General features: G+C 43.4%; 1 protein-coding gene across 1 annotated transcript in view; it reads left to right on the plus strand.

Annotated features, from left to right (window-relative positions):
- col11a1a (collagen, type XI, alpha 1a) overlaps positions 1–27324 on the plus strand; it is a gene marked incomplete in the record, with an annotated part of 81221 nt that extends 53897 nt beyond the window's left edge. The window contains 27 exon segments of the mRNA XM_029698069.1: positions 28–135; positions 1613–1702; positions 2776–2829; positions 4995–5210; positions 6389–6496; positions 6734–6841; positions 10184–10237; positions 10390–10443; positions 10591–10644; positions 11360–11413; positions 12870–12977; positions 13441–13494; positions 13601–13654; positions 14780–14833; positions 18454–18507; positions 19623–19730; positions 20137–20190; positions 20464–20517; positions 21310–21417; positions 22311–22364; positions 22489–22524; positions 22642–22695; positions 22866–23112; positions 24291–24403; positions 24995–25063; positions 25574–25807; positions 26015–27324. Of these exon segments, the coding sequence (XP_029553929.1) occupies positions 28–135; positions 1613–1702; positions 2776–2829; positions 4995–5210; positions 6389–6496; positions 6734–6841; positions 10184–10237; positions 10390–10443; positions 10591–10644; positions 11360–11413; positions 12870–12977; positions 13441–13494; positions 13601–13654; positions 14780–14833; positions 18454–18507; positions 19623–19730; positions 20137–20190; positions 20464–20517; positions 21310–21417; positions 22311–22364; positions 22489–22524; positions 22642–22695; positions 22866–23112; positions 24291–24403; positions 24995–25063; positions 25574–25807; positions 26015–26161 (2502 nt within the window).
- Positions 27325–27808: the final 484 nt, after the last annotated feature.

Here is a 27808-nt window from a genome sequence, read left to right on the forward strand (position 1 = left end):
ATATTTTTCTTCTTCAATTCCTAACAGGGTCCCACAGGAGAGACCGGTCCCATCGGTGAGAGAGGCCATCCTGGACCCCCAGGTCCACCCGGAGAGCAGGGTCTTCCTGGCTCTGCTGGCAAAGAGGGAGCCAAGGTAAGCGCCCCTAAAGACCCACCTCACTAGAGTAAACTCATAACTCGACAGCCCAACAGTTATTAACTCTAGTGCTCTGACCAGCACATATTTAACATGTTTTCCTGGATCCAGATTATGCCTGGTCCTGGACTAAAACATGCTCAATGAAGAATCTCCACTGAACACATTTTTTTGGTCCAGGATGTATATGGGAAAGTACTGTTTTGTCAAGCACCTGGTGAAGTCAGCAGGGGTTGTGGAGGGGTTAAATTCCCATGCATCCCAATGGGCAATACAGTGTCCACTAAGGATCTAAACAGGACTCATTTTAGGGGAGAGATGGGCTTATTCAAAACAGAGCCTTAACTCCCAGGGTACATCCCAAATGGCACACTTTTCCCTATGTACTGTGTACTACTTTTGACCAGGGCTTCAGGAAAGAGTAGTACACTAGAAAGGGAATAGGATACTATTTGGAATGTACCCCCAGACAGTCCCAAGGCCACCCAGCCAGCCCCTCTGTCTCCTTCTTTCATTTAACCTCCTCCCCCAAAGGAGACAGTTTAATCAACTCCATCGGCTAACTCCAACCCTCCTGCCACTCAGGCTCTATAGCTTCCCAGCACCACCAGGTCCGACGCATCAGTAATACTGCTGGGACACTCCAGATGGAGGGAGGGCTTAGGAGGGAGAGGGCTTGGCAGAGGAGGTCAAATCTTCTTAAACCTTAGCGAGCCACCTCTCTCTCTCTCTCTCTCTCTCTCTCTCTCTCTCTCTCTCTCTCTCTCTCTCTCTCTCTCTCTATCTCGCTCTCCCCCAGCTAGCAGATAAACCAACTTCAGCCCAACAATACAAAAACAGTCGAAAAAACGAGACCACTGCCCATCATGCTACTACCCATTTATGCTGTCTCATTGTAATGGCTCTGATTGGTCTGTCATGGGGATAGCAGAGGGGACTTATAATTGTAACCCGTGGACACAGCCCAGCAGCCTGATGCGACTGCTGCTGTTGTTGGCTGCGTTTGTTTTTGTTTATGTTTACTGTCCCTCAGCTTGTTGTCCTCTAGGGCTGCGATATTATAGCTCTCGGGTAATTGTTTTTAATCAGTTTTGCATTTGAAGGGATGCAGAATGGAGCTACCATTATTCAGGAGACCTGAGCTTTTGATGCTCATAGATTAGTTCATTATCCGAATAAGATGAAGGTGCTGGGATAACTAATGCATGAGCTCAAAATACAGACTAAAACAACGTTTGAAGTACGGTAATGACGGCATCCAGAAAAGTCCTTCTGTCATCCTGATGTCAAAGGGAAATTTCAGAATACAACGTTTAGTTTGAGTCTGACTCTTCTTTCACCAGATAACATTAGCTATAGCATGGGAGTGAAATGAACAGGGTAGAAATGAGATTAAAAAGAGGGAAATCGAGGGTAGCATATAACATGGTGCAGCTGGATGCTTCTCACTCTGTCCTCTGCTGTGTGTCTGTAGGGAGACCCCGGTCCCCAAGGAGCCTCAGGTAAAGACGGTCCCGCTGGTCTACGAGGATTCCCGGGAGAGAGAGGTCTTCCCGGCGCGTCGGTAAGAAACACCCGAGCTACAACACGCCTCCATCCGTTACAGGTTCCCTCTATATTCACTGACAGAGAATGACGGACCCACCCCCTCTCCACTCACCACCCCTGACAAATGAACCAGCGCCTATACACTAGAGGGGGACGTCACCCAGCCACCACTGCAGGGAAACTCAAAGAGACGTGTTACAAATGAACAGATATACATCCCTCTGAATAGGCCTCACACCAACCGAGCACTCAGTTTTAACCTCTGCTAAAGTAGCAGAGGAGAGATGTAGTTTACTTGAGCTCTGGGTCACTTTACAAAACCCCTGATTCAACCCAAAGACCCCGGTTACATCCCAAATGGCATACTTTTCCCTATAGGCCCTAGTTAAAACTAGTGCACTAAATTTGGAATAAGGTATCATTTAGGATGCACCCAGCTACTGGAAGCGTTTTCTTCCGCAACCACATTTGGGGGAAAGTTATTTGTTTTGTTGTATGCATTATTTACTAAATAAATTATTAAAGGGGGAGTGTTAGCAATTAGGCTGGGGGAATGAAAGGCGGTATAGGGCCATTGTTCCAGACTAAGTCAAGGTCAGTCTCAGCAGGCAAGCAGCTACCCCTGATTGTTTTCTAGTGGTGTAATTTACTCTCTCACTGCAACACCCCAAGACTCATTACTAATACCACCATGTGTGCTGCAGGGCTGTTAGGGAGCCAGTCACACATACACACACACACACACACACACTGGAGGGTACACACACATACACGCACACACAGATGTTTATTTCAGCAGTTATGTTTTACTGCGCTTTTGATGGGAAAGTGCCTGAGGGGGAAATATGGCTTAATAAATACCCACCTTTTCTCCCATTCAGATCAATGGTGACTGACTCCCCAAGGTGTCACTTCACAGTATCCTTCCAATCTCTGTCTGGGACAGGAGGAATACCATTCAATACTGACAGACTGACAGACTGACTGACTGACTGACTTATGGGGACCTCAAACACTGGCTTTCAGGCTGTGTGTTTCTTTTGACACATCTCTCTAACCATCCATCTCTCTTCCTCACCTTCCTTCCAGGGTCCAGCTGGTTTGAAGGGAGGAGAAGGACCTCAGGGTCCATCTGGCCCCGTGGTAAGTATCTCCCTGTCACCTACCATCACCTACCTGCCTGTCTGTTGTTAATGTGAAGGGGATGTGGTTCAAATTTCAGGGGGTCTTCAGATAACAGGGTTATTGGGAGGATATTCCCCCTACCACTGTCAATGATAGAACTGCAACGCAGTGTGTTAGCTTAGCTGTTCTTACCATATTGTTTTGGTTATATCAGAGGTAGATATCAGTCTAGGATCAATATTCAGCTTGACGCACAGCAGGATGCATTGCAGATCCTTGATCCTATCTAGGCTTTTCTATAACGCAGCGTTCTATAGGATCCTGCAATAATGACTCCCAACACTAGATGGCAGTTTGATTCCTTTGAACAAGAGACGACAGGATCCCACACATTTCCAATAATAACTTTGAGATTCTGGTTTTGTAATTGCTTTCTCTTGACATCTTGACATAGGTGCTTGGTTGGTTTAAGGTGACAGACTCAAAGTTGGAGTGTCTTCAAAACTTTTTAGGACTAAAATGTCAGTCTTCAGATTTCTCTCTCTAGAGCACTAGATGAGTATTGTCCAAGTGTAATTGCTATTTAAATGGCTTGACAGTGGGCTGAAAGTTTGACAGGACATGTGAGGTGTCTGAATTTGGCATTGTGAGAAAAATATGATTTGCATACTAATATGAACTTAATTCAATATAGCATATTGCTATATTGCAATGATTCCAATGCATAGCCTTCTTCTGGAAGCAAGTGTTTGTGTGACTTTGCAATCTCTTAGCTCCACACACCACACACCAGCTAGAAATTCATCATGTGAGTGGTCATGCGGGAAGTAGAATTGAGATTGTGGTTGTTTGCTGCCAGCCCGTCTGCAATCCAATCCAATCCGCTCTACTCTGCTCCCGGCCTGTGAGGTGAATGGGAGCGTGTTGCGGGTAGCCTACCGTGTCCATTCCATACTGACTCATCACGTTGTCTGACCGCACAGACATTCTCACCACATGCCATGTGTCACGATTCAGAGGAGACCTCACAGCCACTGCCAGACACACATGGGGTGTGTCCTAACACTCTACAACATCTCCCGGCCTGCCATGGACTGCCACCGCTGAGCTAGACAGCCAGTCAGATAGGATGTGTCCCAATTATCTGAAATACCTCCATCTCCGTGCTAACCTGCCACCGCCGCCACTGAGCTACACACAGCCAGTCAGACAGGATGTGTCCCAACACTCTACAACACATCCCTCACCTTCCCAACCTGCCACCGTAGTGCCACCGCTGAGCTACACAGGATGTGTCCCAACTCTCTACAGCAGTCTACAACTCTCTCCTTGTTTCCTTCCCTTCATAACCTGATTTGAGAGGACATTGAAGGTATCAACAATCTAATACATGCACAGGCTATCCATACTTCTCCCCTTTTAATAATGAACTAAGGAATGGAGACAAGAAATACAAGGTATTTAAGGGTATAGGGACACACCCCAAGTCATTTGTGTTGTTAGGAAACAACCCTATCCATTAACACTAGCTGAGCTCCAGATGACACCAGCAGCCTACCTCCCTGTAGAAACATTAGGTTTCTATGTGCCAGGCAGAGGCAGCATGTGAAGAGAAGAGCCCTGAAGACCTCTGGAGTCAGTCCCGCACTCAGTAGTCAGATCACTCCTCTGGGCTAGATTAAGACTGCCTGCAAGCCTGCTCCCTTCCTCCCTCCCTCCCTTCCTTTCTCATCTCTGATAATGTCTCCTGTCTGAGCCCTGCTGCTCTGTTCTGCTCCGAGAGGAGAGGCTAGCTAATGGTAATGGTTCCAAAACAAGAAGAGCAATGGCTGTAAGTGGCTAATAGCGACCCCCCCTCCTGAAATAACCTGGGTTATGCTGCTGTTTTTGCTTTCGAGAAGTATCTCTTGTATTTTATACTGAATGGATAATAGAGTACTTGTGAGAAAAAAATGTTATATTTTCCAAGAAGTAGAACCCATTAACGCTGGACCACAGTGTAGTTCATAGGCACATATTCCTAATGGAGAATCCTGTGATTCATTATTGCTTTGTAATGTAGATGGAAGGATTTAATTAATCATATTATGTATGATTTCACCCCCACGTGACCAATGAAGTCTGAATGAGCATCTTCCCTCGATCTCTCTCTTTAAAGTGTGTTCAACCCCTTTCTCTCGCAGGGCTCCCCTGGTGAGAGAGGTGCTGCTGGACCTGCCGGTCCTATCGGTTTATCTGGTAGAACTGGCCCTCAGGGGCCCCCAGGACCTGCTGGAGAGAAGGGAGGGCCTGGTGAGAAAGGTCCCCAAGGACCAGCTGGTCGGGATGGAGTCCAAGGTCCAGTGGGTCTGCCTGGCCCCGCCGGACCTCAGGGTCCACCCGGAGAGGACGGTGACAAGGTTAGTGCCCTACACTCCCCATCTGGTTTGGCCCAGTCCAGACCAGTCCAGACCAGACCCAGGACCTCTCCAAGGACCGCTCTCTCTCTCTCTACTTTTCCTATCGCCTCTTTCTCTCTCTCTCTCTTTCTCTCTACTTTTTCTATCGTCTCTCTCTCTCTCTCTCTCGCCCTCCCTATTTACCCTAAATCTGGGCCAAATGTTTTGAGTAAAACAGATCGCTTATCAATCTTCATCAGCGGTTTCACATGAATCATACACGGACCATCTGCACTGTAAATACATCTCTACTGTCTCTGTCTTTTTCTCTCTCTCTCTCTATCTCTGTACTCTTTTTTCTCTCTCTACTTTCTCTCTCTTTATCTGTTTCTCTACTCTCTCTCTCTCTCTCTCTCTCTCTCTCTCTCTCTGTCTCTCTCTGTCTCTGGCTGCATATCCATCATCATAACCAATCATCAAACTAAATGTAATTAGAAGAGATATAAAAGGGAAAAACTGTCTCTGTTTAATCTGCAGCTATAATTTCTTCCCAGAAGGTTACGATCCAGCCCATCTATTGAGCTGCCAAACATATGTCACAGTGGAGCTTTAAATGGACTTGTCCACTAATCTCCAACACCATCTATCACTTGTATTTAAAATCGCATGTATCCTTCCCACACACAAATTGAATCCAAATTTAGACTGATTTCTGCATCTTTGATCTAGTGATTTTGACTGCAGGTAATTAACTCATTTGCCAATGCTCTGACAGTTTGTAAGTGTTTAGATTTTCTGTACAAGGTTGGCAATTTAAAGTAGATGTTATTGTAGAAATGTCAGATACAAGTGACGTGTGTCCTCCTGTGTGATGCGTGTGTCCTATGTGTGTGTGTCCTATGTGTGTGTGTCCTGTGTGTGTGTGTCCTATGTGTGTGTATCCTGTGTGTGATGTGTGTCCTATGTGTGTGTGTCCTCCTGTGTGATGCGTGTGTCCTATGTGTGTGTGTCCTATGTGTGTGTGTCCTATGTGTGTGTATCCTGTGTGTGATGTGTGTCCTGTGTGTGTGTGTCCTATGTGTGTGTATACTGTGTGTGATGTGTGTCCTGTGTGTGTGTGTGTCCTATGTGTGTGTATACTGTGTGTGTGATGTGTGTCCTGTGTGTCCTGTGTGTGATGTGTGTCCTGTGTGTCCCAGGGAGAGGTTGGAGAGCCAGGTCAGAAGGGAAGCAAAGCAGACAAGGGTGAACAGGGTCCTCCTGGCCCAGCTGGTCTCCAGGGTCCCATCGGTAACCCAGGTCCTGCAGTGAGTATCTCTGTCTCTGTCCAGCCTTGGACCCACCTTAGCCCCCATTGGGGAGACACTCAGCTACAGTATACATGCTATCTTCATTCAAATTCCATTGCAGTCGGTTTAGCTGGGCTGTTAGCTACATACATCCAGTGTATTGCTGTACTGTGCTGTTAGCTACATGCTGTACATCCAGTGTATTGCTTTGCCATTAGCTCCATCGGTGTGTTAACATGGTTACTGTGTCCTCAGGGAGGTGATGGAGAGCCCGGTCCCAGGGGTCAGCAGGGGATGTTCGGACAGAAGGGAGACGAAGGATCCAGAGGTTTCCCCGGGCCCCCTGGTCCCATTGGTCTGCAGGTGGGTGGGGAACCTCAAACACACCCTGAAACACTAGCACCACCTGTACTCCAGGGACAAACATTCACACACACACACACACACACACACACACACACACACACACACACACACACACACACACACACACACACACACACACACACACATACACATACACATACACACACACACACATACTTAACCATGGATCCCACTGGTATTGATGCAAACTATTTGATGTATCCATTCTCTCTGTGAGTCTTAGGGTGCGTTCGTAAATTCAGTCTGGAGTGTCAGAGTGCACTCTGGGTCGTTCGTAAATTCAGAGCATTGTCAGATTGTCCGTTCGTAAATTCAGAGCGTTTTGCCCTCAGAGCATTCAGAGCGCACAATGGACACTCTGGCTAATGAGTAGGGTTGATCCGAGTGCTCTGACCTCACAAAGCATTTCAATACAAAAGGATTTCTATTTGGTCTTGGATGGTGGTATTTTAATATAGGTGGATAAAAGGGCCAGTTGCCAACAAATGGGACTCTGGGTCAGCACAGATGTCAGAAGACAATGCACTGTCTTCTGACCGACAGTCCGTTTGTAATGAAATGTCAGAGGTAAATTATCAGTTTGTATAGTTTGGTTTAGTTTCCCCACACTAGATGTTTCAGTAACTAAAGAGCATAGACATGATTCCTATTGTTTTATATTATGTAAAATGTGAAAAAATATATACTAAGTTAGTTGGTGTTAAATATAAAGGTAATGTGGTTGATGTGTATAGTAAAGCAGTGATATGGTCAGGTGTTCTCCTGAGTTTCTATCTACCTCATCAACGTAGGGGAATCATCTACGTCAGGGAGTCGTCAACTTAAGGGAATCATCAACGTAGGGGAATCATCTACGTAGGGGAATCATCTACGTAAGGGAATCATCAACGTAGGGGAATCATCTACGTAAGGGAATCATCAACGTAGGGGAATCATCAACGTAGGGGAATCATCAACGTAGGGGAGTCATCTACGTAAGGGAATCATCTACGTAGGGGAATCATCAACGTAGGGGAATCATCAACGTAGGGGAATCATCAACGTAGGGGAATCATCAACGTAGGGGAGTCATCTACGTAGGGGAATCATCTACGTAAGGGAATCATCTACGTAAGGGAATCATCAACGTAGGGGAATCATCTACGTAAGGGAATCATCAACGTAGGGGAATCATCTACGTAAGGGAATCATCAACGTAGGGGAATCATCAACGTAGGGGAATCATCAACGTAGGGGAGTCATCTACGTAAGGGAATCATCTACGTAAGGGAATCATCAACGTAGGGGAATCATCAACGTAGGGGAATCATCAACGTAAGGGAATCATCAACGTAGGGGAATCATCAACGTAGGGGAGTCATCTACGTAAGGGAATCCTCTACATAAGGGAATCATCTACGTAAGGGAATCATCTACGTAGGGGAATCATCAACGTAAGGCAATCATCAATGTAAGGGAATCATCTACGTAAGGGAATCATCAACGTAAGGGAATCATCAACGTAGGGGAATCATCAACGTAAGGGAATCATCTACGTAAGGGAATCATCAACGTAAGGGAATCATCAACGTAGGGGAATCATCAACGTAAGGGAATCATCAACGTAAGGGAATCATCTATGTAAGGGAATCATCAACGTAAGGGAATCATCAACGTCAGGGAATCATCAACGTAAGGGAATCATCTACGTAAGGGAATCATCAACGTAGGGGAATCATCTACGTAGGGGAATCATCAACGTAAGGGAATCATCAACGTAGGGGAGTCATCAACGTAATGGAATCATCAACATAAGGGAATCATCTACGTAAGGGAATCATCAACGTCAGGGAGTCGTCAACTTAAGGGAATCATCAATGTAAGGGAATCATCAACGTAAGGGAAACATCAACTTAAGGGATTCATCAACGTCAGGGAATCATCATCGTAAGGGAATCATCATCGTAAGGGAATCATCAACGTAAGGGAATCATCAACGTAAGGGAATCATCAATGTAAGGGAGTCCGTGGTACAGTACAGTGACTGTCTTTATGAGCAAAATGAATTAGCTGTTCATTAAACCCAGGTCATTGTCTTGATGGAATTATACAGACTATACCCGCTAGTCTCATGTTTCAATCTTCCTGGCTATTCAATTCAATTCACTTTTAATTGAGCGTAATTCACTTCCATGGCTATTTCATTAATTGCGTGGACTGACCTCTTCCAATAGGCAGTAGGCCATTGAACACACTCTCCTCTTTCCACTCTGTGGTGCATAATCAGTGTTCCTGTTAACGATCTCTGACTCAGGAGACCACCGTTCTGATGAGATTTCCACTCCAGGGGGACAAATCAGCATGCAGAGACACACACACTCACGGACTTGCACATGCACGGACACACACACACGGACACGCGCATGGACACATTTACACACACAGACACACAGACACACACACAGTCCGTCTCAGCCGCAGCTTCCTCTCTAGGGCGTAGGTATTTGAGGAAGATAGGTTGTTGTAACGGAGAGTAAATAGCAGATAAAATGAGATCTTTGTCTTCGCTCCTCATGGTGACGACAGAGACACACTGCCTTTGAATAGTGGAGGAGACTGAATCGTGAATGACCAAAGCAATTAAAGTTGAAATGTCAGGGATCAAACGTACATATGACGCCTCAACCACATAGTCCACTTAACATGCAAGGAAATGAACGATTGGGTCCATGTCTGGGTTTTTGGTTAGGAACAAATTACCTTCATTTTGCCATAAAGAAATACTTGACATTCAGTGTTGTTTAATCTCGTCGCCTTATTTTGTTTCCCATAAACTCACTATTGGTCACAAAGTCACACAGTGTGAAAAGAGTCATTTCTCCTTGATGGCAGTTTGTGTCTGTCGCCATGGACAAATGTCTCCCTGGTGTCTCTTTGTGACAGAGAGAGGGGCACAACTTTATCTGTAGAATTAGAGAACTGAGAGATTGGACAGAATGTTTAATTGGTGATGAATTAATTAAGACACAGAATGGAGTCTGGTTTCTATCACTCCCTTGCTGTGGAAACTGACAGAGCGATGGGCTCTGCTAACTCTTTGTTCACAGTGTACCGTTTACAGTGGTCAACTAAAAGCTGCAATACAGCCATCACCAATTCATTTCTGTCCAATGAATCATCATTAACCAAATTAAAGACATCTGGTACAGTTTATAAAGTGCATCAATTGATAAACCTATTCTTGAAGGTTTTGCTTAGTTTTTCAATTATACCTGCATGTTTCCTCAAGCTAAACCAGAATAATGAAACGGTTGCTTGTTTATTTCTGTCTGCCCTCAGGGTCTTCCTGGACCTCCAGGAGAGAAGGGTGAGAACGGCGATGTCGGTCCGATGGTGAGCAGATAATCATAATTAAAGCAATTTGTATCACTTTCCAAATAAATCATTTTCTATGTATTTGAATCTTTTATCGAAATGAGAAATACGTTTCACTCTTGAACCCACTTCCTGTTTTGACCCTATCACTTCCTGTTGTTTCTTTGCAGGGTCCCCCCGGTCCACCTGGTCCCAGAGGTCCTCAGGGTCCTAGTGGAGCTGATGTACGTACCACACATCAATCTTTTATCTCCAATAACTCATCGTCACATTACCAAATGTCACCCAAACCGATATGATAACATAGAAAATCTGTCTCTCCTGAGGTAATGAATGCTGACTCCTCTCTCCTCTTTTCTGTTTCCTGTCAGGGTGCACAAGGTCCTCCCGGTGGTGTGGGTGCCATGGGAGGCGTGGGTGAGAAGGTGAGGGCGTGCACCCGTTACAAGACAGTCCGGAGTGTGTGTCTGGGGTGGAAATTCTGCCAACGTCCCTCCACTGACCCCTTCCCTCCCCTCTCCCCAGTCCACTGATGTTATCTCCAGGACTCCATTAATTGCATATGGCAGCCTGTGTCTGAGTTAGTGCTCTGACACTATTAATGCCTATTTTACAACAGTTCCAACACCACTCCTCCATTTTAGTGCCATCTGGCAGCCGGCCCCCACCATCAATACTTAATGCAACGGAATGACGACTCCAGAATATGAAACATATCCATGGAAGGTTACCATCACTTTGAGAGAGCACTCTGACTAGCCTTAATGCCATCACATCTATGTAAATGGAGCTCAGAAGTTCAACAGAATGACACTCAGCATCAACCACTACAAATGATATTGTTATGCACCGTGTTTGAGAGCCCTGTGTTTTGACACCCACTGTATTTTGGGAACATGATAATGTAATCATTCATGTCTATTAATGTATATCACGGGAGAGATTCTAAAACCTAATGACACTCAACACCCACTATGACATGTATTGTTAGCCTACTCATAGGGTTTTAGAGCCTATGAGTCTATTTTGACAACAGTATAATGCCATCTAGATACAAGTGGATAATGTCATCTAGTAGATAATGTATTCATAAGGGTGTCTATCTTGGCAGAGATTCTAACATGGTGTTTTCATTTACAGGGTGAAAACGGTGAAGCTGGCAACCCAGGAACCCCTGGAGAGCCCGGAACTGGAGTAAGTCTCTGTCTCAGTGTGTCTGTGTGTCTGCGTCTACATTCACATAATTATCTATCATCCAAGGCATCATGTGTTTGTGTATTTCCCTATTACGAGGACAATGATTATGATTATGTATTAGTTCATAACACCCCACATAAACACACGGCGTACTGTCCAACAACACGTAGACATGCAAAGTCCTTTTAGTGATGTGAGTGGTAGTAATTGCTGGTCCTGTGTTGCTGCTGATGGGCCAGCGTCACAGCGTGGTTCTCAGTGTGTTTCTGGCCAACGCTCTATGGTAACACAGCCCTGCCAAGCTGAATCACTTCCCAGACTCTTAACAGATGATTACTGCAGCCATATGAACACATCAGTCTCAGCTCTGGAACAATGGCTACTAGAACTTAACACCAGGACTCCGCCGAGCTACTAAACGTTTAAATATCGCAAAAATAGAGTACACAACGTCTACCTTTCAAGATGGCTGTTTCCCTGAGGTAGTTTAGTACCAATGGAATCCTCTGTACATTCCAGAACCATGACCAAAATCATTCCGTAATGTTTTCATAGAGGTGTTTTGGTTGACACCTACCTAACCCTGTGAGGTAGTTCTAAAGATTTGATTGGTAATTGCTATGGAATTAGTCCATCATAGTGTATTGATGGGTTGTCATCTCCATTCATCATTAGCATGATGTGAGCACAACAACAGATCGAAAAGATGACTAGTCTGAAATAGCAGGGGAGAGGTGAACTCTGAGTAGCCTGGATAATAACCTTGCTTATTAATCCAACTCATTATATCTCAAGAGTTCCCAGAACTAATGCAGAAAATGGCACTCGATATCGGTTTTGCTGTAGAGCTTTTGAAATGTTCTCATGAAAAGAACATGTCATGCCGACCAGTCATGGATGGAAGCAAGACATGAATCACTATTTTCCTTGTTATAATTGTTATTGTAGTCTCTGAAATATGCTGGTACTCTGTAGTAACACATGCTTAAATAGCTCAATAGTCAGGAAGCATCACCTTGAGCATTTTACATCTTTTTACATTTTATTTAACAAGGCAAGTCAGTGAAGAACAAATTCTTATTTACAATGACGGCCTACCAGGGAACAGTGGGTTAACTGCCTTGTTCAGGGGCAGAACAACAGATTTTTACCTTGTCAGTTCAGGGATTCAAACCAGCAACTTGTTGGTTACTGGCCCAACACTCTAACCACTAGGCTACCTGTCGCATCAAGAGATACCTTACTCAGTACATATAAACAACATTACCTGTACCACTACCATCTCTGCTCCACAAAGTGACCCCAATATGTGAAATATAAGTGAAATATAACGCCTGACTGTGGCGTAAACACTTACCTACCTCAATTCCTAACAATACACACTACTACTGCTCAGTATCCATGCTCCAGCTCGGTCCTCCTGAGTGTTGATGGTATCTGTTGTTCTCTACAGGGGCCTAAAGGCGAGAGAGGAGACAAGGGAGAGGCAGGACCACCCGGAGCTGCCGGACCCGCTGGCGCCAAAGGACCCCCTGGAGATGATGGCCCCAAAGGCAACCCTGTAAGCTTCAGTCTCTCGCCCAATAAGAGACCTGCGCAGGGATAGAACCACAGACGTTTATATGAGATACTTTGCAGTTGTGAATGAAAAGAAATGGCCTTGATTGCTTCTGAGCGGTTTATTTAATTTTAGGCCAAGTTTCAAGAGCTAAAAAGCCTTTTTATTAGGACAGATTGTTTTTTTTTCTCTCTCTTTGAATGTGGTAATGAACTGTGGTGAGTGCTTTGCTGACATTACCGTCTGCAGCATCAGGGAGCCAAGGTTTACACAAAGTGCCTTTGACAGTTGATATGGTCTATTCATAAAGCTGCACCTCTCATCATCAGATTAATGACAACCATTAGAAACCAACCAGATGGTGTTGGCCTTGGTCACGTATGTTGAAGATTGTAGTATTTTGTATATTATTGATAATATTATACTGGTGTTTTATTTGTTCTCCTGCCTCTCCTTCACCTTCCAGGGACCGGTTGGTTTCCCTGGAGACCCTGGTCCACCCGGTGAGGCCGGCGTTGCTGTAAGTATTACATCATTATACAACTAATTCAACTGTAAAGATCCCACTATTACCATTACCTAGGTCATGGTGATCCATCTCACATGTTCACATCTCTTCTCCCTAGGGAACTGATGGCTCTGCGGGAGAGAAAGGAGAGGATGGTGAATCTGGTCAGCCTGTAAGTCCATACGTCATAAATATCATTAACACAACAATAAGGGGACTGAAAAATCTGCTTGATTATATAGCTCTGGTTTACAGTTGGCAGCACGATAGCGGGCGACTGTACGAGCGCATTACCATCACCATTAACTGTTAGTCTGTCATAATGGTCTATACAAATAGCCTATCCCATTTAGCATAACCGCTAAAGCCCCTTGTGTGCTTGGCCTGTAGTAAATTCCCATAAGCTTTTATTTATGAATAAGTACCTGCAATAGAGAACATTGAATCATATAATTTACTTCTTAAGGTCTAGTACAGTATGTGAGTCTGTTTATTCATTTTATAGATTTTAATTAGAAATATGAACAAAAAATCAGATGATTTAAGCCTTTGTGAGGGTGTGAATTACGATACTTATTAACATTGATGGATGTAAATGGGATTTGCAAGTGCTGGGAAAATAAAAGGAAACTTTAAATGCAATAGGAATGAGGTCACGATTGTGTGTGTGTGTGTGTGTGTGTGTGTGTGTGTGTGTGTGTGTGTGTGTGTGTGTGTGTGTGTGTGTGTGTGTGTGTGTGTTGGCTCAGAGTAAGGTGTTATGGAAAGTGAAGTTAAAGTATCATAAAGTTTTGTCATGGCTCAGTGACGTTTAACTTTGAAAGGGAGAACATGTTTTTCCCATTCTCTGATTAACAGTGGTTCAATATAAACCACATCACACAGTTGAATAATTCTGTAAATTCCTATCCACTCTGAGTTGTATTCTCCACTTTCTAATTTTGTGTACGTCAAATATTAGGTTATGCAAACCTAAATGTGCGATGATTGCTTCCAATTAAATGAGATAATTGGGTGAAGCAGGTTCTGAAAACAGACGTGATATTTCAGACTACTGTGTGTGACTCCAAAAATAGATATCAGTTTGTCTAATGTCAATATGCAGTCATACATTTCTCTATTTGTAAGGATAATGGTGGTTTTGTACTATCTATTTCAAAGAATATGACTATATACTGTATTATGTTAATATACCTTTATACACAGCACACTGTTAATGTGCATGAAGACCCCTAACTCTCTTACCTTCTCTCTTCTATTCTTCTTCTTCGTCGTCTTCTTCTTCTGTCCATCCCAGGGTCCTCCTGGTCCATCTGGTGAATCTGGTCCACCTGGTCCTCCCGGGAAGAGAGTAAGTCTAAACATCTTCATCATCATAGTCATCATCACCACCAACACACCACAGACATCAGCATCACTGTTTGTTATGTGAAATGGCATCATACTGCAGCTTTGACCCCTATCAGATAAAAGATTGAACAATCTTGTACGTTTATATTGTGCGTTTAATCGTAACTCACTGATCAAGCCCCGTTTGGCCTAGATTTGATTGTGTGACCGAACCCAACTGTCCCATATCCAACACCTATTGAGATAGCGCTATGAAATATATTCATCTGATTATAAAACCAGACATTGGAATGCACTCAGTCATAGTTGATTAAACCTATAGTCCTCAGGTGAGAATTCTTTACTCTGAACAATAACTCCAAACTCTACAACTCAATTTCCCCCCAGAGAGCCTGCATGATTCATTCTCATCAAAAAAGTGGGAGAGAAAAACAATGTGTGATATTTGCAGGGTCAGGGCCACTGAGCCGTCTGTACATGGAAATGAACGATATCTCAAAGCCCACTGAGCCGTCTGTACATGGAAATGAAAGATATCTCAAAGCCCATAGAGAAATGAAGGGCTTGATGTCTGAAATAGTTTTTTTTTTCTCAGTGAGAAATTGAAAATAGGCTTTAGAAGAAAAAAAAACAGAAAACTAAAAAAGCGTCAAGGCCCAAAACTAATTTACCTGTGTCTAGCTGAGGGAAGAGAGATATCTCCCCTGACACACTATTGATCTAGGCTAGTTTGACTGACAGCCACGGCCAAACAAAGGCATGACGCTAGTAACATTAGATTGAATGGCTGTAGTGTAGTGAGATCCCATTACACAGACAGGTCAGCCGCCGCTGACTCAGTTCACCCAGTTCAAAATTGACGTTTTTGACATTTTGGTGGTCTCCAAGGCAAAGATAACGTTTTAGATTGAATTTGAAATACTTTTTATGATCATGATGACCGAGGGCAATCATATCTGACGTTTATTGTATAAAGCTACTGCCATATAAATTCCCTTCGACGTTCCCTGGGAAGTAATCAAGTGAAACATCATTTGTGGTAGGCTAATGTTAGCTCAAGGGAGCCGACATTAGTGAATCCCAAATAATGCATTAACTTCTTTTTGTCGGGTGTTAAATTATATCTTGAAATGAAAATCAGCAATTATTGTCCCACATTTCTCAAATTTGCTATCTCAAGCTATCTTCTGCAACAACGTTATGGCACAGCCCAATAGCATAAAATATGTGCATTTTACAAAAAACGGCAATTGCTTTTGCAATGTGCTTGATGGAATTTACATTCAGAGTATTTAACATCATATCAGCATATGCAGCTCCTAATGGCCAAGGGATTATGTTAGGAAAACGGCTATTTCATCATCATAGGTATTTAATCGCCTTCCCCCAAAAAGTGTAACCTAGAACGACTTCTGCAACTCCCAGGCATTCTGCTCCTCTGAATCAGTCATTTGGGGCTAGAGTTGTTTTGCATTTAACTTTGCAGGGTGTTTTTGCTTCCTCTGCAGTTTGTCCATAGCAATTTAAAATGAAGCTGAAATCTCTCTCCAGCTCCTACAGGCCCTGTCCGAAGCCATTTAGCAGCAGAGCAGTTCTTTATTTATTTCTTATTTATTCTTACATTTTAGTCATTTAGCAGACGCTCTTATCCAGAGCGACTTACAGTAGTGAATGCATACATTTCATTTCAGGCATTTTTTGTTGTTGTACTGGCCCCCCATGGGAATCGAACCCACAACCCTGGCATTGCACACACCATGCTGGCGTTGCACACACCATGCTGGCGTTGCAAACACCATGCTCTACCAACTGAGCCACAGGGAAGATCTTACAGTGCAACTGAAGGCCATAAACTATTTATCTGATAGAAAATGGACTATTAGTCAGAAACAGTTATTTTAGTGTCAAAATGGACTACAAAGTGTAAATACGAACATTTTATTAATAAAGTCAGTCTCGTCCAAAACTAGTTTTGTAAGTGAGTTAGTCATGACTTGTCGGGTTTTGACTTTGACATGCTCACTTGACCACTAAAACAGGATACACAGCTGCGGTGATTGCTCTCTATCCAATCCTACCGCAGAACAGACAGAGAGACAGATCTTGCAATCAGAGCAGCAGATCTGACTTTGTTTACATAAAACGACACCTCACACATCATAGTCAAAGACGTCAATATGAATAACAGTTTTTATCGAAGTTTCTTAGATTTATTCTGACTATTTTGAGGAAGTGATACTGGCTTTGTTCCTATGGTATCTCAAGGGGTGCAAGCATCAGTACCTGCCATATCGAAACACACCTCCAAGACTAAAATCAAATGTTTCGTTAATGAACAACAGAGAAACACATGCGGAATCAGACTTCAGTCGCTCTAATGCTATGGTTTTCTCTCTATAGATATTCATGGTGAAAACTATATAAACAGTGACATATCATTTACAGTTTAGAGTACTTAATTTGTTTTTAGACTGCTGCTGTATTTATACTTCCCCTAGAAAAGACAACATACACATCAGTTACAGTAGGCATTTAGACGTTTGGCAGCAGCATCCTATTCACAGACAGAAATAAACAGACAATTTTTGACCCAATGCTCAACACACATCCAGCGAGTATGAAGGGAGTGAAACAAAGCAGATGCTGCCCTGTTTGACCACATCTCTAGATGGTCAATCAGTCAAAACACAAACCCCTGCTGCCCTGATGCCATCCCCTGCCTTCCCATACTGTCTGATCAGAGAAGAATGGGCCTCTCTGTGGACTGCATGTGGTTTTGATGTGAGGACCTCTTGTGTAGTTGAAAGAGACAGCTTTAGGCCTCAGAGAGATGGCCAGAGAGAGCAGATGAACTGGAAAACCTTGAAGTGATTGGAGACTATTGAGGGAGAGGTGTGTGTGCGCGCGCGCGCGCATGTGTGTGTGTGTGTGTGTGTGTGTGTGTGTGTGTGTGTGTGTGCGCATAAGGTCGTTCAGTAAGTAGTTCATTTCACAAAGCATGTCCAGTCCCGTTCAGTCAAACAGATCTTTATAAACTTGCTGGGAGATTGAGGTAGACTTTTCAAGGACATTTGATCACTAATACAGTTTTCATCAGTGTTGGATTGAATGATAATGTTCTTGGGGGGGAAAACTGGAATGACTAGATATGGACTGGCTGGTGGATTTCTTCATGTGATTCTCAACCCCACATTCAGGAATGACTTGTTTTAGAGTTGATACTATGGCTAGTTCAAATATTCAACCATAATCACATTATTTGCAGTGTTTGATTTCACTTTGTCTTTGGTTTATTTTTATTAGTTCAGCCCTGTAGCCAATAGTTTGTTCAAGCAGCTTCTCCTTTCCTCATTACTCAGTTGAAGCCATTGAAATATTGCACTGCAAACACAACACTGGGTTCTTACTGGTGTGTGTGTGTGATTGATGTCAAATGGATGCATGTCACAGTAACAAATTGTTACAATTCACCTGAAATACTGACCTCACAATGTTGTTGTTGACTCTGCACATGCACACACACATACTCTGACTAATAGACATGCACACACACACATATGCGCACACACACAACAACACACTGCTGTGGGATGCTAAAGCATGTCTTCTTGTCCTCCCCAGGGCCCCCCAGGAACTGCCGGTGCAGAGGGTAGACAAGGAGAGAAGGGCGCCAAGGTAACCTAGAAAATCAATTCAGCCTTTACCCAGAGAGCACCCTCAGCAACTCCAGGCTCCAGCTAGCCCCCCATGCTTCACCCCTCATCCCCCTCCCCTCATCCCCCTCCCCTCAACTCCCTCCCCTCATCTCCCTCTCCTCTCATCTCCCTGCTCTCTCCCCTCATCTCCCTGCTCCCTCCCCTCATCTCCCTCCCCTCATCTCCCTCCCCTCTTCCCTCATCTCCCAGCTCTCTCCCCTCCCCTCTCCCCTCTCCCCTCATCTCCCTGCTCTCTCCCCTCATCTCCCTCCCCTCATCTCCTTGCCATCATCTCCTTCCCCTCTCCCCCTCCCCTCTCCCCTCATCCCATCTCCCTCCCCTCATCTCCCTCCCCTCATCTCCCTGCTCTCTCCCCTCATCCCATCTCCCTCCCCTCATCTCCCCTCTCCCCTCCCCCATCTCCCTCCCCTCATCTCCCTCCCCTCATCTCACTCCCCTCATCCCATCTCCCTCCCCTCATCTCCCTCCCCTCATCTCCCTCCCCTCATCTCCCTGCTCTCTCCCCTCATCCCATCTCCCTCCCCTCATCTCCCTCCCCTCATCTCCCTGCTCTCTCCCCTCATCCCATCTCCCTCCCCTCATCTCCCTGCTCTCTCCCCTCATCCCATCTCCCTCCCCTCATCTCCCTCCCCTCATCTCCCTGCTCTCTCCCCTCATCCCATCTCCCTCCCCTCATCTCCCTCCCCTCTCCCCTCATCCCCCTCCCCTCACCCCTGTTGTTATCTAACCCTTCAGATGTTAGCCATGCCACTTTGTGAGCAGGAGAATGCATAACAGTCAGCTATACTAGCATAGGATACATTCATCTGAGGCTCAGAACAGTAGAAGCTATGGCTCTTTGACAGTACACACAGCAAGGATGTCAGGTTGACAAGCAGCCTGTTATTTTATCATCTGTTGTTAGGGTTTTTAAATGAACTGTAGATCAGAAATATGAACACAAAGAGATCATGTTTTAAAATGGTATTACTTGTGTTTCTTTTTATATTATTTTGATCAACCAAACCAGATGGAAAGGACTTGTGGACATCATGTAGAGTTATGTCATTGTGACAATCTTGTCCCTTCCTACAGGGTGAGTCTGGAGCCGAGGGACCCCCAGGTAAAACTGGCCCAGTCGGCCCACAGGGGCCCTCAGGAAAGCCCGGTCCAGAAGGTCTGCGTGGGATCCCTGGCCCTGTTGTAAGTCCAAGATCCAACGTTCCATCATCTTTCCCTATATTTACCAATGTTTACACACGCTCACACACACACACACACACACACACACACACACACACACACACACACACACACACACACACACACACACACACACACACACACACACACACACACACACACACACACACACACACTCACACACAGACCAAACAGCCCTTAAGCAGTATGACAACAGTGCTCATGGAATAATCGATAGTCCCATTTGGCTTGTACTTTATACATTTCTGTTGTTTATTCGAACACACTTTTTTGTGGTATTCCTGCAATTAATCATAGCGCCGGGCACATGAAATCAATATGAGGCCATAAGAGTTACAGCAGGCTGTAATGCTGGGCTATAATTGGATGGCTTTTCTCTTCTCAGGGTGAACAAGGACTTCCTGGTTCTTCTGGACAAGACGGCCCACCTGGACCTATGGTGAGCAGAGATAATGTGGCCTCTCTCTCTCTCTCTCTCTCTCTCTCTGTGTACCACTTTCTTTCTATTATTACCTCTCTCCTCTTTCTTTCTTTCTTTCTTTCTTTCTTTCTTTCTTTCTTTCTCTTTCTTTCTTTCTTTCTTTCTCTTTCTTTCTTTCTTTCTTTCTTTCTTTCTTTCTTTCTTTCTTACTCTCTCTCCTTCTCTTTCTCTCTTTCTCTACTGTGGTGTTGTAATTGATTTCTAACCCTCTTGTTTCTCTGTGATTATTAGGGACCCCCTGGTCTCCCAGGTCTGAAGGGTGACCCCGGGACCAAGGGTGAAAAGGTGAGCTCGCCTCAATTTCCCATCCCAAAGAGCTTGTTGATTTGATTTATCTGATCCCAGAAGGGGTTGGGAGTTCAACCTGTAGTGGGATGGGACCATGACTATAAGCATGGCTGGGATGGGACCTAGAGCTCCCCTCACCTGAACCTCATAACCGGCTCTTCTAGAAAGATCAAACACACCATTTATTTCGGTACAGCAATACATTTGAAATAGGCTTTATCACTGTGCAAATACAATTGTTTTTTGTGTTACTCAGTAAATTAAAAGTGAAATTTGGAGAAAGCTGGTAGCCATTTTGAATTGAATAGGATCCTACTCCTTGCCTTCTCTATTTAACACACAGCATCAGCTCTGCCAGTGGACTAAAGGTTTGATAGTCAGTAATGCAGCACATAGCATTGCAGTAAGGGGCTTCCCCCCCAAAAAATTTTTAAGCAGGATTGACAGGGATTGGTTTATAAGGACACAATGGATAGCTTTTCATGTGGCTATTTGTCATGCTTTCAAATCAATGGGACTGGTTAAGGCACAAATATTTTCCAGCCATCATTGTTGTGAATATTGTCCTCAGTTGCACTCACAGAGAAATTCAGAGAAATTGTTTTGTAAGACTCCCAAAAATGTTTAGGTTAAAATTATTTCAGATTTGTACAATAATGTTCATTATTTGCAGCTGATTTGTATTTCACTTGATTGAATGGTGACGGTTAAGGCATGGAATCGGCTTAAAATGTTTTGACTCAATTTTTCCAGTCCTCATGACTCTTGTTTTGTGTGTGTGTCCTCCAGGGTCATTCAGGTCTGATTGGTCTGATTGGACCCCCTGGCGAGCAGGGAGAGAAGGGAGACCGAGGCTTGCCTGGACCCCAGGGTTCTCCTGGAGGCAAGGGCGACGGTGTAAGTGATTAATGACCTCATCTGTTTGCCATTCGTGAACCTATTTGCCCTCCACCAGGAGGTTCAATGCTAAAGTACAATGCTATTGGTTTGATTGCAGCCACCTACAGTTCACTGAGGAAGTTGTTTATAATGAATCATTATCTGCTTCATATTGTGCAACAAGCACTCCAATGCACCGTATATACTTATGCATCGAGTATACACTCTTCTGAAATGAATACTGACTTGACCATTACTCATATACAGTACTGTAGAAATATACACGCTTTGCCTTCTTGTGGCAGGATTAGTCTTTCAAAGTGAATTATATCTGTTAAAAACGAATGTAACGCCCATTACAGGGATTCTAATGCTCTGCATTCTATGGCATTCTGTTAATATCCTATTTCTCTCCCAGCCTCATCGGATATCAATTTTCCTATATACCAAAGCATCTTTATTTCTGGAAGTTAGAAATGTCATGCGGTACTCGAGCAGGGTCAGTCCTCTAGCCTGATGAAGCTCCACATTAAGGCGCTCATCCATTTTTAAATAAACATTGCAGATTGAGTGAATATGCAATTTGAGACCCGCCATGGCCTTTCAGCAGCCTTGCTCCGTGATTTAAAGAGATGGAATGGATTAAACATCTTCATATTGAGCCTAATGAAATTGTAATGTCCCTTTTCTCTGTCTTAGAAGAATAGTCTCCTTCTATCGGTCTCTATTTTAGGCTTGAGAAACAGGCGTTGTCTTTTGAGCTATATTTGTCACAAAAATAGCACAATGAGATAGGAAATAAACATTTTAGGACTCATTAACACGCTGCTAGAGGTTTTTAATGTTTCCCTTGCAATCTACCCCTCTTTATCCCACTGTCATCTCACTGATGTCTGGTCTCTTCTTCACAGGGTATTAGTGGATCTTCAGGTCCTCTCGGCCCTCCTGGTCCTCCAGGCCTGCCTGTAAGACAGTCCCCTGCTTTCTCTGTTTTATTAATAGTATACCTTCATAGTTCAAATATCACAATAATGTTAAAACACATTCCTCTGCTATTTATTCACTGTGCGTCTTGGCTGTCTCTTCCAGGGTCCTGGAGGTCCTAAGGGATCTAAGGGTTCATCGGTAAGATCTGTTCAACCACTCTTTGTTTCAACTGGTGAAAGTTGGTGGCAGTCATTTAAAGGAGTGTTTGTTAGATTCAAAGTTAACGACATGATTATATCTCCATGTTCTTTCCAGGGTCCTGCTGGTCAGAAGGGAGACACCGGTACGATCGGTCCACCTGGTCCTCCTGTGAGTATTAACATAACATTCCTTTGGCGTCCACTATAAAACCAAAAACAGGGCATTTACGTTATTAGGTGAAATTCAAAAGGGGTATTTCTAGAAAACGATCTGAAGCATACGCTGTCACACTATGGGATTCTGTACCAATATTGTCCTTCTTCCTTTCTGGTCTACAGGGTCCCCCTGGTGAGGTGATCCAGCCACTGCCCATCCAGTCTCCCAAGAAGAACCGCAGACACGCAGACATGCAGGCGGACGCGGCGGGTACCATGATGGACTACGGAGAGGGCATGGAGGACATCTTTGGTTCGCTCAACAACCTCAAACAGGACATTGAGAGGATGAAGTACCCCATGGGCACACAGAACAACCCAGCCAGGACCTGCAAAGACCTGCAGCTTGCCCACCCAGAGTTCCCTGATGGTGAGTCACAGGGGGGGGGGGGGGGGGGGGATCATGGATAAAATGCTAATGCCTTGGCTGTGATTGGCGGCCATTTCGTTGCGTTAGATAAGGACGTCTTTCGTATTTGGTATTTTATTAGGATCCCATTTCGCTGTTGCCAAGGCAGCAGCTACTCTTCCTGAGGTCCAAACAGGGATAAAACATTACATCAAAGAAAACATTGTGCATTATACAAATGTACATTGCTCCATTATATTACAGTGCTACAATACTACCATCTTTGACTGTGTTTGCTTATTTCATAGCAGTGATATTGGGGGTGTAGATGATATTTGCAGGTAGAGTGTGTTGCTGTGGGGAAGAGCACTGAAAACAAGACCTCATTGGGGTTTATACTTAACATTCAACAGACTGTCCATAATTGATACAAGAGAAATGTCAGGTCCTTCTTTGACCTTTTTAAAGTTATTTCAAACTTTTTATCTCTTTAAGATGATAATAAAATAGTATAGTGGATGCATAACATGTAGTGGCATGACGTCCAGCCGCGTTTACATCATCTTTCATCTTCCATGATTTAAACACATGGATGTCATAGCGCAGTTTAACCCTATCAGTACCGAGACCCCAGCAAAAATCGGCTTTTCATTTGTCTGATTTTCAATTATCTGAATGTCCTGCCCTTATATTTAGCCTCAGAATGAAGTAAGTATTTGACCATTTTATTTTCAGGACAACCAGGGTTACAAGTAGAACACAAAACTATTTGACGTAAACAGTTGCATTCATGAGTTTTACTGACAAATGTCAATTAAAAAAATTAGCTCAAACCATTCAGACTCTACAGACGTTTTTGTAAAAAGACCTGGCCCTGGGACCCTTCAGGATCCGCCCTTGTCTCACAAACACAGCTCTAGCTCAGCCCCCGTTAATCACACAGACGAATGGTTGGTACCAACGGATGCAGAAGTAATCGACGAATCCAATGATACAACCCAGTCTGTAGCGCAAACACATAATGTTTAAAAGGGGTTAGAAGTCCAAATCACACCGGCATCGTGGTGGGACGTGTTGGGTCTCAAGTTAAACGTGTTTGGTTTTGAAATGTTTCGTTTTAAGTTCTTGGTAAAGTCGTAGGAACTAGAGAGAACTAAAGATTCATGTATTTAATTGAATTCATTGGGGTTTTTCCACAGGCGAGTACTGGATAGATCCTAACCAGGGATGCTCAGGGGACTCCTTCTCTGTCTACTGTAACTTCACGGCTGGAGGAGAGACCTGTATCTACCCAGATAGGAAGTCCAGTGGAGTGAGTGGCATTTTATTTCCCCCAAGAGGCCTGCCCATACTGTACTGTCAAGTAAAGCATGAAGTCGAGCCATAGTCTTGTTCAATTCTAGATAATGTTCTGATGTTTTCATTCATATGCTAGTCAGGGCTGTGAGACTGGGAGATGCATGTTTGGTGATGTTTCCTGGGTTCACTGCTTGGCCATTAACTTCTAACTGTCAAAAATACCCATTTTATCTTGTTTTGTGATGATCTTGTGAATTTGTCATTTACATTGATACTGTATTCTCTGTGAAATGTACAAATGTAAAGACATGAAGAAAATAGATGCATTAAACTAAAAGGTTGGAATTGACATTTGTAATTGTCAACACATACAGTATAGACGTAAACTGTATACAAACAGAAACAAACTGATATACACATACTTAGGTATCAAATAATGACTATACTGTAGTGATTCTCCTGTACGTTAAGATCTGAGGGATGGGGTATCTAGCTGCATATTGTACTTAACATTTGATGGATCACAACAAAACGGAATTCCAGGAACCAGTTGTATTCAGTGTTCTTGTCAATACTTACGTGCTTCATTTGTTTGGCTCCACAGGTCAGAATATCTTCATGGCCCAAAGAAATACCAGGGTCGTGGTTCAGTGAATTTAAGCGGGGTAAACTAGTAAGTGCACCCTCGAATCCACACTCTCCTCAAAATAATTGTCTCCTCTCCACAATACTAAACTAAAAGGATTTCTCAGGCTCCCACTCTGCAATGTCCCTGTCTTCTGCTCTCAGTACAGAGGCTCTTCAGAAGTGGCCGTTGGGCCACAAATAAACAAGATAACAAGAGTGTCTCTGGAAGTGACCCCACGTTGCTAGCCACAAAGGGATCGAGACCTCTCATATAAGAACTCTCATCAGCCCCTTCAGACCCATCACAGTCACATTTCATACACTTTGGGAATGATGAAGGAGGCTTAAGTATGAGGAGGAAAAGGCTCTATCACTTTAAGACTCAATTTGGCCATGGTCTGAGAGAGAGATTGTATAACTAATGCTGACAAGATGTTTGATAAGAACTCTTGGGATGGAACACTTCTAATCAGTACATTGTGTCCAATCAAATGCTTCAATTTCTGACCTCTAAATCTATTTTCTGTTTTCTCTCACCCCCTCCTCCAATAAACAGTTGTCATACGTTGACGCAGCCGGCAACACAATAAACGAGGTTCAGATGACCTTCCTGAAACTACTGACTGCCTCGGCCAGGCAGAACTTCACCTATAACTGCCATCAGTCTGTGGTGTGGCACGACGAGACCACAGACAGCTATGACAAGGTGCTGCGATTCCTAGGATCCAACGACGAGGAGATATCCTATGACAACAACCCCTACATCAGGGCCCTCACAGACGGATGCGCGGTAAGGGCTGCCTCTCAATACTTCCTGTCTCTAATGGTGATAGTTCAAGCACTTTTGCGAAAGACTGGAATTTTGCAACCCTATAGTTGGTGCTTATGTAAATGCCACATTGATTGTTTTGTTGGACTTGTTTGCTAGCTCCAATGAGGTTGTAATTGACTGAAAGCACACTGTCTAATGTTTTTTTCCCCCATTGTCTCTTTACAGACGAGGAAGGGCTATGGAAAGACTGTGATAGAGATTAATACTCCCAAAATCGATCAGGTTCCCATCATAGATGTCATGTTGTATGACTTTGGAGATGCCAGCCAGAAGTTTGGATTTGAAGTGGGTCCAGTCTGCTTCCTTGGCTAACTAAAAAAACAAAAAAAACAAAAAACTTGGCGGGGTCAGAAAGAAAGTCAAGACATTTTGGATACCACCCAGCCCCCCCACCCTTTTCCATGCCACATGCAAGTTTTGAATAAAAAATGGTGTAGCGAACATGTCTTGCCATGTATGTATGTATTACCTAGAAAAATACTTGTTGCCCTTGTAGGGCTAGAATCACATGACTTAAAACTGTTATGGAGCAAAGGTGAAGGACATTTGAAGGCGTGGCAGGGAAGGGTGAACAGGAGAAGAACGAGGGAGGTCGAAAGGAGAGAGACACCTCTTTTCTGGATTCTCCAGGTGCTGTACAAAAAAAATGACTACAATGGTGCTTGTTCAAACAACAAAATAAAGAGGTGCTAAGAAAGAAGGTGTATTTTGATAATAAAAAAACTGTAATTATTATTTTGTACAATCTGTTATTTCTGAATCCACTTTCAAAACTTGCATGTGTATCAGAATCGCATCTGGCTCTTAATTTCAATGTTCGTAACAAAATATATATATAAGTTAAAGAAATGAATAAAGACAGACAGAGAGAAAGAAATAATTATGATATTTTTCTGATGAATAAATACTGTGTACCTGTTATGAAGCAAATAAAATGAGTATTCAAACGATTCCCTATTTCTAATGATAATGCATCCCCTTTGTATATATTGACCATCCAAAGCTCTAGGTTATTTGCAGTTTTGCCCTTCAAGACCATAGGTAAAACAACTGGAAGACTCTCACCAGCACACATATAGCAACATATCCCACTAATGTTGTGATCCTGTGCTTGTATTAAGCAATCATGGAATTCATTCTTCTTTTTATTTAAGTATTTTTGTTGTTTTGATTTGTTTTTTTAATTTTCTGTCAGTTTTTCTTTTTGGTCGTATACCTCAAACTTTCTTGATAACCATAAGACCATGGATGTTATGCCCTGTATATATCTTGGTTAAACAATTAAGTTTATATATTTTGGGTGGGGAATTTTTTAAGAAAGAAATACTTATCGGTTAGACATCTTCTGTTCAGATCCTTCTGTGAATACAATGATAAGTCCTTTAGGTGACCCATTTTTGTAACTAAAATGAGAAAATGTTTTAATGTGCTTTTAATGGTTCATTTAAAATATTAAAACTGGATTCTAAACAACAGTGAATGGAATGTCTGCATTGTTGTTTTACGTTTTATTTTGTAAAAGAGAGAGGACTTAGGATGTGACATTACATTTTACATTTGCAGGCGCTCTTATCCAGAGTGACTTACAGTAGTGAATGCATACATTTCATAATTTTTTTTTTCATTGTACTGGTCCCCCGTGGGAATCGAACCCACAACCCTGGCGTTGCAAACACCATGCTCTACCAACTGAGCCACATGGCTGTGTGTACTACTATAAATTGTATTGTTGTAAAAAGCAGTCACCGTGTTACAGTACATTCAGAAAGTATTCAGAACACTTCACTTTTTCCACATTATGTTACATTACAGCCTTATTCTAAAATGGATTAAATTGTTTTCTTCCCTCACCAATCTACACACAATACCCGATAATGACAACGCAAAAACAGGTATTTAGACATTTTTGCAAATGTATTACAAAAATAATTTAAATATCACATTTACATAAGTATTCAG

The sequence above is a fragment of the Salmo trutta genome, chromosome 2, assembly GCF_901001165.1.
Source record: "Salmo trutta chromosome 2, fSalTru1.1, whole genome shotgun sequence".
Lineage (NCBI taxonomy): Eukaryota > Metazoa > Chordata > Actinopteri > Salmoniformes > Salmonidae > Salmo > Salmo trutta.